The 12,924-nt window shown below is 39.6% G+C and overlaps 2 protein-coding genes across 3 annotated transcripts in view; one reads left to right on the top strand and one right to left on the bottom strand.

Annotated features, from left to right (window-relative positions):
* RYBP (ring and YY1 binding protein) overlaps positions 1 to 5,834 on the bottom strand; it is a 32,786-nt gene extending 26,952 nt beyond the window's left edge. Inside the window, exons 1-2 of one of the 2 annotated variants that reach the window (XM_071686710.1) lie at positions 5,679 to 5,759; positions 980 to 1,012 (exon numbers count right to left, since the gene is read on the bottom strand). In XM_071686710.1, coding sequence (XP_071542811.1) covers positions 980 to 1,012; positions 5,679 to 5,704 — 59 coding nt within the window. In that variant the 5' untranslated portion in view covers positions 5,705 to 5,759. Of the gene's footprint in view, positions 1 to 979; positions 1,013 to 5,678 lie in introns of both variants that reach the window. The other variant, XM_071686711.1, reaches the window with a different exon arrangement.
* A 125-nt stretch (positions 5,835 to 5,959) lies between these two features.
* Positions 5,960 to 12,924, top strand: part of LOC139761972 (uncharacterized) — a 41,966-nt gene continuing 35,001 nt past the window's right edge. Inside the window, exon 1 of the mRNA XM_071686707.1 lies at positions 5,960 to 6,114. Coding sequence (XP_071542808.1) covers positions 6,023 to 6,114 — 92 coding nt within the window. The 5' untranslated portion in view covers positions 5,960 to 6,022. The remainder of the gene's footprint in view (positions 6,115 to 12,924) is intronic.

Genomic DNA, 12,924 nt, shown 5'->3' with positions numbered 1-12,924 from the left:
TATAATGTACTGGATATTTTCATTAAAATTCCAAGTTTTATGCATTAAAGATATGAAAAAAGCTTTGATCCCGCATGTATGAAATAGAAAGTAGAACTATTCAACCTAGCTTGCAGCAGTAAATGATGCTTTAAATAATATATCAATGATTTCTGAAAGGGTCTCAAGACTTAACCATGTAATACAGATCATGAAAATCAAAACCAGAGCTTCTTACAATACTGAATATTCAAAAACACATGAAAAATTTGATTCAAAAAAACTAAAAAGTTTTAGTCATTACAACTATGAGCTGCAGAAAGTATACAGGCATCAAAGCAAAAATAAGATGAAAAAGCAATACTACAAAAATGCATCACTGATCCTAAGCCAGCAGCAACCAAGATACTGTTAAATCAGTCTTCAAATCTTACATTGATCTAAAAAGACACTCAACCTTATCCTTTCTGGAAGCTTTGGCCTTATAATCTATGACTAAATTTTGGCTATTTTAGATATAAGTGCCAGAGTACTGGTTCCATAGCTTGTTTGCCAGTGAATATAAACATCATACTGACATTACTATAGTGCATATCTTACCGAGTTCAAGACACATTATCCACAGAATTGGTGATAAAGTACTTTTTCTTTATGCACGATGTAAGTGAACACAAAACAATGCTATACTAAGTTGCAAATGATTCTTCTCAGCCCTATACCTCATAATGAAACAATCACACATGCAATAAGGTGCAACTCAATGTGAATAACCTCCGTGCTCCGCTGGAATACCACAGGCAACATAGAAAAGCATTTACACTTTCACAAACCATACCTGAACAGCAGTTTCACAAGTTTTCATGTATCATGCACCTTTCGTATGAAACTTTAAAAAAAATAGCAGACACAGTATTACACCATAACTAAAGTTCCTAGCCCAAAGTTTGAATACACTTCCATTAACAGCAATCATAAACTGTACATAAAAATTCTCACTTACTTGTGCCCTATCCCATTTACACTTGCTCTGAAACTTTAAAAAATACTGCAATTAGTTTCATCCTTTTTAACACTACCAACGTATATCTATACAATAAAAATTCAACAAAATCTAAGTTTAAATTTCTTCCATTTCCATGAATCAAGGGTAACATATGTACTATAGCAAGTCTGGATATTCAGCTTGTTGCCACATTTTGTTCCATTCACATCTGATAAATTCTGGGTACACAAGTAACAATCACGAACTCAAAATTTCCAATCTATCAGTATCTGTCTGTCTATCTTTCTCTATTAATTAACAGCTACCCTATTCACAAATACATGAGGTGAATCAAGTTCATTTAGGAATTAACCATTTTGTGAGGCAATATTGCATAACTACAGTCCCTAACATCAACTGTAATGATGACAAAGGTCAAAACATCCAAATCCCTTGAACAGAAATACACAAGCTATAGCACTCTCACTTATTACAAATAAGTTTCATGCAGTTGCCTTTTTAAGTGGAGCTTATTGAATTCTTTGGCAATTCTAATACAAGGGATCATATCTTGGTGCTTGGGGATCTGAATGCAAAAATGGGTGAAAATGGGGAAGAATTTGTTTGCCAAAAGACAATTTTAATGACTGCAAACATTATGCTTAACACATGGATGAGTGAGGCTGGGGGGTCAACAGGCATTATTAGAGTAAGTGCTAACTGACAGACATGCAAAGGAGAGACTGTTCGATGTGAATATGCTGTGAAAGGGGCAGCAGATTGGATGTATGATAATTTTTGTTGCAGGGGAGTGTGAGAGTCTATAATGCTTTTAGGAAAAGAAGAAATGGCAAGTGAAAAAAGTGGTGAAAAAGTGATCTTAGATAAAAGGCCAGTGCATAGAGACACCAGGAGAGACTTAGTGAAGAATGGCATACAGTGAGAATAAATGAAACAAGGGTAGTGGAGGTGGAAGATAATTAAGGAAGCAGTACCACAGGTGTTCCATATTGCATATGGCACATCAGCAGTTGACAGATTAAAAGACTTGCAGAAAGGTGTAATGATGCGAGATTACTTAAAACCTGTACAATAAAAAAGTGAAGACAGAACCACACACAATATCCTGGGCAAGTTTGATGGATAAACTTGTAATTAACTCCAACTAACCATCCCTATTAGCCAAGATTTGTTTATTTCCTATGGCATAGTTGAAACGTACCAGACACGTCCCTAATTTCAGCATTGTGGCAACTCCTAAATATTGTATAAACTGACAACAATACAAGGAGTCATGCCATGCAGTCCTTCGCACCTCAGCACATTAGTCTTGATGAATTTCTACAATAAATCTCAGATACTGCAGGTAACTGAGGTTCTACAGTTTCTATTGATTCCTACAAGTTTTTTCACCAACTAGTACAACAATTAAAGATCATGTCCCATGTCCTGGATTAGGCAGGCAAAGAAATAACTTTTGGATTTGTCAGAAACACATATTAATGAAGTTACTACTCTTAGGAAAAACAATTTTGATTGGCACTACTCTATATGAAACCTCATTTTATTTATTCTTTTTTTTTTTCACACTATTCGCCATTTCCCGCGATAGTGAGGTAGCGTTAAGAACAGAGGACTGGGCCTTTGAGGGAATATCCTCACCTGGTCCCTTTCTCTGCTCCTTCTTTTGGAAAATTAAAAAAAAAAAAAACGAGAGGGGAGGATTTCCAGCTCCCTGCTCCCTTCCCTTTTAGTCGCCTTCTACGACACGTAGGGAATATGTGGGAAGTATTCTTTCTCCCCTATCCCCAGGATAAAAAGAAGTGATAAGAAGAGGTCTACAAAGATCTTGGAAACTTGGGAGCCAACTAATACAAATCTATATGAAAAACTTGTAGAAATTATCAAAACCCATACAACAGTATGGTCAAAATATAACTGGTCAAAATACAACCAAAAAATCCTTGATTTCAACACATCAGCTTCTCAATAACATAAACATTGCAGCTGACACAAAGCAGCCAGTTGCTCCACCACAGAGCCTCCCCACAGTCAGCCCAAGTGGTTCCCAGCAGCTCACCACATTAATATTATTCAATACTAAATTTCATCTGTTAGGGGATGTTAGGTGTGGTTTTTGTGTAATTTTGTGTAAGCTGCAAGCGTATCACCTACTTCCATGTTCAGTTGCTGCACATTTCCCCCTGTTCATAGTTCAGGCATCACTTATTTGCAATCAATGGATAAAAGACTGATGCTCCATGTAGTGTACCGACAGCTACTCCATATCTAAATCACTTCTAGCAAGTAAGGAGTCTACTGATATCCATTACTTCCAAATCCATATGTTTTTCCATGGTGTCCCTAAACTAGATAAACTAATTATTGAAGTTTAAGCTAGTTTTGGTGAGATTCTGTTAGATCATAAGACTATCCACATTCTACTACTCATACATTTTACTGCTGTGCTGTATAAAATGCTTGTAACAATATCCACTGCCATAAAAAAAAACACTGGTACAGTGAAAGTCTTCTTCAGCTCTGAATCTCTATCAGCTTTGGATATTGAGTGATTACTTTCAACAATGCTTATATCAAGTTCACAAAATGCAATAACATTTGTGAAGCATGATTTGGAGCAATATATCTTATTGAATGATACTACATATGGCATAATAGCAGTGAGAATTCTGTACATCAAGGAAGTTATGGGGTTAATCAATGTAAAACTAAATTGCTAATGCACTTGTTTTTAAAAAATCAACAGAACCAATGAAAATCTGACCTAACCATTTTAACTGTAGACATTTATCTAAATGTTTTAGATTCTAGTCCTGACAATGACTGAGCAACACCCTGAGTGTCCTTGGAATCCTCAGCAGTAGGCCATGCCAATGCTGGTGTATTTTAACTATATATTTCAACTAATATGTAAGTTCTGTTGATCTTTTGAAAGCTTTACCTACCTTTATGGTTTTCCCAAGTATGATTTCACCTCACAAATGTATGATTTACAACAGAAGAATTTCATTTACAAGAATTAATGGATAACATATTCTTACTTTACAATATAAATACACCTACTATAGATATGATTTCTTTAATTCTTAAACTAATCAAATGGCAAGATGATTTACGTGCACTCAGTAAAAATGAGTGGTTGATCGAGATGAATATTTTTTCTGACATGCAGTAGGTTACTGGTGGCATTTATGAGTAACAGGTGGAAGAAAACATCAGCAGTGGTTTTAAATGATGATGACAGAAACAAAACTTCATATAATGTGTGGCACTACATATCATATAATGCCTGGAGCAGTAACAACATTAGTATCATTCAATAATAAAATGCTCCAAACAATGTTCTACAACTGTTTTAGTACTCAGAAAACATCACAATAGCAATAAAATAAAAAAATAATCATTCAATATTGAAAGTTAACAGCAATATGGAGCTAAATGGGCATTTTATCAAAATAATGATCTTAAATCACCATATCCAGGTCTCATTTCCTAATCTGCAAAATTACTACCATTCAGATATATATATCCCATCTAATTTCAAAGTTTCAAACTTAATAAGGTCATGGTGCTAAAGGACACTTTCAACATGCTTCCTTGATCTTGGTCCTTTGTACTAATACTTATCTAACATAGGATTTCTTAATGTCCCATCTTACAAGCACCTCTGGTCTTAATGTGTAACGAGATTTAATTTCTACATTGATGCTAATAACTGTGCTAAGCACATCTCATTTGAAGAATATTTTGAAATCACTATATTTGTAACTTTACTGTATTTCTGTACTCATTATGCTTTACCTTAAATCTACAATGAGAACCACACTGGAAGTAAAGTATTTACACCATGTGATATTCAAATGCATAACCCACCCAAACATCTTCAAATCTACTTCTACTGACTGGAATCAACTGACAACGTTTTCCCCCACTTCCCGGGGCCAATCCTGTCATGCCCCCCACACTACACCTGAAGACGTCCTGCTGGGCAGCCAGGGTGAATAAAAAAAAAAAATGTAGAAATTAATCACGAGTTTCTTCAGTTTTTATAAACCAAGCTCTTAAAAGCAGGAAGGAGATTGGAAGACGGCAAGAGGAAACAAGGACGAGAATTCCACCGCTTGGCTGTTCCAGGAAAAAGGGGATATCGTCATTAGAGTTAAATGATCGTTAAGTCCTCAAACTCCATCAAATCTTCAATATTTACTTTGGATAGTAATCACTGAACACTTACCCGACCAATTTCCTTCAAAAATGGTTATAGGTAGAGACATAGTACCTCCAAAACGTACAAATAAGCTCTCTCCACAAGTCTGCTATCATAAAAATATCAAACCGTCTTGGGCAAAATGACCAAAATTAGGCTCCCAAGTGAAAGAAGTTTTGTTTGAGAATTCTTCCTCGTTGCCTGTCATAACTCAATATCCCGTTCACAAAACTTATCAACAGCAGTGCCACGGATATCAGACATACCTGTAGCAGTCAGATTTGTTGAAGAACTAAAATAGATTCGACAAAATTCGTTACCAATGAGTGGGTGCGAGTGCCAATCTTCGGTCAATCCCCTTTGTCATAAACGTCATTGATGTACTGCTTCTTCCTATGAATTTCCAAGCTTTAAAGAAAACTCACCGGTCAAACGTCCAAAGAAATTCAATATTTAAAGACAATCTACTTCACCACCGATAGTACTAACCTGCTAGGACTCTTTTTCTGGTCCATATCTTGCTGTAAAGACAGCAGATAGCAGACCCAACCCTCTCCACCGCCACGACAAAACAGATATGTTCCAAATATTCCCTTGCTGAATATTATGGCATATATTTTTGCATCGTTTCCTCCAAAAAACGCATAGATTTAGATACAATCCATGTATGGAATCCAAGGGAATGTCCATATTGGACACAAATACCGCAGTGGCTATATTCACCGAGAAATGATAGCTTTTTGAAAGGTTGACATGTCCAGGTTCGAATGTAGGGCGGCGGCGCGGGAGGGTCACGTGACCCGCCATAAGTCAAGTTGTTTGTAAACCCGAGGATGGAGAACACGTTGCTCCCTGTCCAACACAAAGTGGCCAAGATAGCCGAAATTTTCGCCTCTTTAGTCGATACTGGTCCAACTGTGGCGTGGTGAGGATTTTCTTCATATTTATTTTTTTTTTAATGACGTGTATGGTAGTGGATGGTGTGTGTGTTGACAGTTTGTATGGCCTTGTCAATTGGGAAGGGTGAATCCCATAGATGGTTAAACCTCTTGATTAAACGGGTGGCTTATGGACAGGAGTTGTTTTGCCGATATGTCTGCAGTGGTTGGTCATACGGTATTTTACCCATGTTCATGTTTGATGTATATTATATTTGAAGACAAAATTTATTGATTTACCTGGAGGGGGATTATTTTTGTGAAAATCGACCGTCATCCAAATAATTCGTAGAGAACATATCACTTGTATTATCACAATTCCAGCCGGTTCATCATAGAGCACTCATCCCTCACTCGTGAAACAGAGAGAAAGTGTTGGGTTAAAGTCGTCAAACAGGTCAATCTTACGCCTATTTGCAGAGCCCCACCCCCTTGATCCTGGTGGATGGTAGACAGCTTGTTCCCTAATATTTATGGACACCAGTAAACTGGCAAATTATCAAAGAACACACACGTGTTCAAATTGAGGTTTTTTGATGACAATGGTACCTGTCGATTCCTTACACTCTGTGCATTTGATGTAATACCACCTACTCACAGCAGGTGAAATCCCCACATATATAGGGCAGGGCTAGGAATTTTAGAGGGAAATTATGAGGTAAGATTACTGTATCTATCTCTGATGCCTGTTCCAGCTGGAACTTCCTCAAGGGGGTGGCTATGGTAGTAGTCTCCATAACTGGTGGACTCCAGTGCCGCTTCCTTGCCTTTAGTGCCTCATCCTTGCTAGTATGAGGTGGTAGGAAATTACTGTGAGGGGAAAGGGTACTATATAATTGTAGATAGTGAAGGAAGTTGTTCATCAGAAATGTGTGGATTAAGAGGAAGGCAACAGGTCTGACTGCTGATAGCAAAGGCAGAAGTATGGAGAGAGCATTGGCAGTTGGGAAAAGTACCATCCAGAGCAGCCTGACGGATGGGAGTAGCAGGCTTACCCTGTCAAAATGTCTACTCTCCTGCTTTGTCAAACTGCCATTGGAAACTGGTACCCCCTATGGTAACCTTGGGGGAATGACCAGATCCCGCTCTCCACAAATGCACAAGGGGGGCGCTACCAGTGCCAGCCCGAGGGCCGATACCAGATGTTATGGGCAGGCTGATCGACCTTAACCTGTGTTCTTGGACCACATCCCGTAAATGGGATGGGTCTACGTTAGGGCTTTCACAGAGCACACCTCAAGGTCCCGGTATGAAAGCCCTATTCCCCAGAGAACACTTGCACTCTCTTGACACCATGCGCATCAGTTCAAAGTGGCTGATGTTACACGCATGAAGTCTTTCCTGGTGAGATCCTGTTCACCTTGAAGGACTTTGGGGTGTCGTAATAGCTGCACTTATGTTTATTTGCAGTGGAGAGTGCAAAGCAAACTCCAGAAACTTGGGTGTCATTTATAAAAGCCTCTGTCCCTTTGGAAGCCACAATGTAGGTCTTTCAAAAGGACCCTGCAATGGGAATATGAATTAGAGTTAGATGGTCTTGATTAGGGATTCAGTTGCACATGCCATCTCAGTTAACATAGAAAAGAATTTGAGTAGAGAGATTTTATTTGCAGTGATAATGCACTATCTGTCTGTCTATTCTGTCTATATCTCTGATGCCTGTTCCTTCTAGGAACTCCCAACAAGGGGTTGCCACAGCAAAAGTCTCCACCTATCTATGTCCTTACGTGCCTCTCTCGCATCCACCATTCCATGGATTCTTCCACCATTTCTCTCCCCAGTATTTTTCCACCCTATTTTCCCTTGTTACAGATGGTATTCCTCTCACACCGTCCCCTATAATTGTAGTATCACACACTCTCTTTGTAAACTCCCAGTCTTGCATTCTTTCCATGTGGTCAAACCACCTCAAACTATTATGTTTCACCCTCTCTGCCGCTCCACAATTCATTCCCATTGCATTCCCTGCCATACCACATCTCTCATACACTCTCATTTCTTTCTTCATTCCATCTAGTCACACCACATGCTCTCCTTCAATACCTCATTTCTTGTGCCTGGATTCTTGACCTCTGTGACTCATTTCATGTCCATGTTTTGGCTTCATAGCTCAGGGTTGGGAAAACTATGCTGTCCTTTAATCCTCCCTTCCCATCCATACTTACACCTCTACCCTTCATTATTCGATTGAGGGACCCAGTGACTCTCCTACCCTGTACTGCTCTCCCTTATATCTTCTTCCATATCACCAAACTTACCCAAGACAACTCCAACATACTTAAATTCTCTCACTTCTTCTAGTCTTTCTTCATCCATATCCAAAGCACTTTCTTTTGATCTGTATGGTTTTACAAAATGTATACTTTCACTCTGTTTCCTTTCAGACACCATTACTTTAATTTTATTTGCATTTACCTTCAATCGTGTATGCTTACATCATAAAACACACAACCTTCTGCAACTCCTTCACTCACAGCAAATAACACAATATCGTTTGCAAACGGGCTAGTCTCTAGCCACTATATCTCACTGCCACACTCCATTTCCACATCCCTTTTCTCTAATTTTGCTTCCATCTCTCATATCACTCCATTCACAGTGGCATCGCAGCCCTGCCTCACACCTACATGTATACTGAAAATTTTGCTCAACTCTCCATCCACACTTACATTTGCTTCTCTATAGAAGGCTTTCACACCATCCAACAGTTGTCTCCATATCCCACATATCCTTAACATATCCCATAAAGCATTTCACTTGACTCTGTCGTACGCTTTCTCCAGATTCGTAAAAGCTGCATACAACTTCTTACCTTTTGCTAGATACTTTTCCATGGTCATCTTTATCAAAAAAATCTGATCCACACATCCCTTACCTTTCCTAAAACCCCCTTGCTCTTCACTTGTTCTGCATTCAGTCACTGCCATCACTCCATCATTCAACATTCTGGCATACACTTTTCCTGTTAAACTTAACATCCCCTCCAGGTGCCTTTCTTACCTTCAGCCTCATTATTGCTCTTCTTGCCTCCCTTTTTGATGTAGGCTCTTGCACTTGTATCCATATCCTCTTCCTTCCATCTTCCATACCCATGCTGCCTCCCCTTCTCCCACATTCATCAGTTCTTCAAAATACTCTTTCCATCTTCCTCTCTTCCACCTTTTTTGATTCAGCAACTCCCCTTCCTTACTTCGAACATTAACATTTCCACTCTTATGTCCACCTCTTTCCTTTTTCACCTCCTTCCAGTATAGCTTCTTATTATCCTGAAACTTTTCTCCTAACTTTCTTCCAAAATCTTCATCCACTTTCTTTGCTTTCCTATAGTGGCTTCTTAATATTCTGCTTATATATATTATATTCTTCCCTCCTCTTTTGCTGAACTTCCACTGGTACATTCCCTATCGAGTGATCTGTTATATGTTTTTTTTCTTCTCTTCCACAGCACATCTAATCTCTTCTGTCCACCATACATTGCCCTTTTTATTTATATATCTCATGACCTTGTATCCAACCACTAATTCTACAACCTTTAATAGTATTTCCCTAAACATTTTAAGCACCTCATTCATGCATGACTGCATCCCTACATTCACTGCACTTCCATTTAAGCTTTCAATTACCTTCCTTTCATACTTTTCCCTGCATTTTTTCCGATTCATCCTCTCGCTTGCCAACACTTTTACCTCTCCATTCTTCCTTACACCATACCTCCACTTCTACCTGACCCTCATCCCTACAAGACCTGCGAAATGGTCAGAGTCTCCAAAGAATCCTGACATAACTCTAGCATCCAGCATGGCCTTTCTCAACCTTTCATCCACTGCAACATAGTCACAGTCAAAGCCTTTTGCTCTTCTCTTCCATCATTTCTCATCCATGTATATCTGTGGATCATCTCATGCTGAAAAAAAGGTGTTTGCAAAGAGTAAACCCCTCCCAGCATAAATATCCACAAGATAACTTCCATTTTCATTTATTCCTGGTGCTTCCTATTTACCAATTATATTTTTTTTATTATTTTGCTTTGTCGCTGTCTCCCACGTTTGCGAGGTAGCGCAAGGAAACAGACGAAAGAAATGGCCCAACCCACCCCCATACACATGTATATACATACACGTACACACGCAAATATACATACCTATACATCTCAATGTACACATACATATACACACACAGACATATACATATATACACATGTACATAAATCATACTGTCTGCCTTTATTTATTCCCATCGCCACCTCGCCACACATAGAATAACATCCCCCTCCCCCCTCATGTGTGTGAGGTAGCGCTAGGAAAAGACAACAAAGGCCCCATATATTCATACTCAGTCTCTAGCTGTCATGTAATAATGCCCGAAACCACAGCTCCCTTTCCATATCCATGCCCCACAGAACTTTCCATGGTTTACCCCAGGTGCTTCACATGCCCTGATTCAATCCATTGACAGCGCGTAGACCCCGGTATACCACATCGATCCAATTCACTCTATTCCTTGCCCGCCTTTCACTCTCCTGCATGCTCAGGCCCCGATCACTCAAAATCTTTTTCACTCCATCTTTCCACCTCCAGTTTGGTCTCCCACTTCTCCTCGTTCTCTCCACCTCTGACACATATATCCTCTTGGTCAATCTTTCCTCACTCAATCTCTCCATGTGCCCAAACCATTTCAAAACACCCTCTTCTGCTCTCTCAACCACGCTCTTTTTATTTCCACACATCTCTCTTACCCTTACGTTACTTACTCGATCAAACCACCTCATACCACATATTGTCCTCAAACATCTCATTTCCAGCACATCCACCCTCCTGTGCACAACTCTATCCATAGCCCACGCCTCGCAACCATACAACATTGTTGGAACCACTATTCCTTCAAACATACCCATTTTTGCTTTCCGAGATAATGAACTCGACTTCCAAACATTCTTCAAGGCTCCCAGAATTTTCGCCCCCTCCCCCACCCTATGATTCACTTCCACTTCCATGGTTTCATCTGCTGCCAAATCCACTCCCAGATATCTAAAACACTTTACTTCCTCCAGTTTTCTCCATTCAAACTTACCTCCCAGTTGACTTGACCCTCAACCCTACTGTACCTAATAACCTTGCTCTTATTCACATTTACTCTTAACTTTCTTCTTTCACACACTTTACCAAACTCAGTCACCAGCTTCTGCAGTTTCTCACATGAATCAGCCACCAGCGCTGTATCATCAGCGAACAACAACTGACTCACTTCCCAAGCTCTCTCATCCACAACAGACTGCATACTTGCCCCTCTTTCCAAAACTCTTGCATTCACCTCCCTAACAACCCCATCTATAAACAAATTAAACAACCATGGAGACATCACACACCCTTGCCACAAACCTACATTCACTGAGAACCAATCACTGTCCTCTCTTCCTACATGTACACATGCCTTACATCCTCGATAAAAACTTTTCACTGCTTCTAATAACTTGCCTCCCACACCATATATTCTTAATACCTTCCACAGAGCATCTCTATCAACTCTATTATATGCCTTCTCCAGATTCATAAATGCTACATAGAAATCCATTTGCTTTTCTAAGTATTTCTCGCATAGATTCTTCAAAGCAAACACCTGATCCACACATCCTCTACCACTTCTGAAACCACACTGCTCTTCCCCAATCTGATGCTCTGTACATGCCTTCACCCTCTCAATCGATACCCTCCAATATCCTCATAGCACACTTTCACGTTCATATCACCCAATACGACCACGTTTCTCTCCTTCTCAAAATCATTTATGTAGTCATTCAATTTTCTTCAGAAAAGCTTCATTTCATCCTTACCTTGTATACAGTCTTTATATTCACTGGAGCATATACACATACCCATACATACTCTGCAATCCCAGTCTTTTCTTTCACCTACACTATTCTTGATCCATTCCAACCATGCTCTACAATGCCCTCCTACACTTGATGATAGCAGAATTGCACATCTTTCTTTCTCTCATTCCGAAATTTTCACTCATTCCCGTCCATGTCACTACTTCCATGCCCTCCCATGACTTACATTTATCATTTCTATTTTTGCTTCACACACCCTGCCCAGTGATATGGGTTTCCCCAATCACCAGCACATCCAAGCTACAGCTTTTAAACTTTTCCACAAGCTCCCTCCCTTTACTCTCACCAGTCTTCTTATTTGCATTCAACACTGTTATCCTTAATTGCTTGTCTCTTTCACTCCTTGGCATGACTGGTAGACTCCATTGTTGCTTTTTTGCCCTTTTGTGCCTCACCCTTAACAGGTCACTGGCAGAGGGCAACTCCAGTGCTATGAGGTTCCTAAATTTTCCCAATATTAAAATGTCGCAGCACACCTCAGGTGTTTGTCTGAATTTAAAAGGATTGCCCTGATGGACTTGATCAATACCTCCCCCTTTAGTTCCACCCTTAAGGGGTGTATTAATGAGTTCACCATGAGAAGGCAGGGTTAGACTCAGATACTGTAGAACAACTAGAGTATCCCCTTCAGGTACAACTTTCCTCAATTTTGAGCTTTTTCACTGTCCACTATAGCAGCACCTCCTTTCCTCATGGTTATGATATTGCCACTGTGTAATGTACAGTGATAAAAACAGAATTAGAGTTGCAGGGTATGATTTTGATATTTTATTTTACACACATCAGGAATGGGGAGGGCTATGAAGAACAGGTAAAATTTGGGATTACTTTGCCCTTTAACTGCATCAGTTGAACTCCCCACCTTCCTTTGGTAGAGTTTTGCTCCAGGGCATAAAAGGAGATGGGC

The sequence above is a fragment of the Panulirus ornatus genome, chromosome 42 (assembly GCF_036320965.1).
Source record: "Panulirus ornatus isolate Po-2019 chromosome 42, ASM3632096v1, whole genome shotgun sequence".
NCBI classification, from domain to species: Eukaryota; Metazoa; Arthropoda; class Malacostraca; order Decapoda; family Palinuridae; genus Panulirus; species Panulirus ornatus.
The sequence above is the reverse complement of the archived record's forward strand: the minus strand, read 5'-3'. Positions and strand labels throughout refer to the sequence as shown.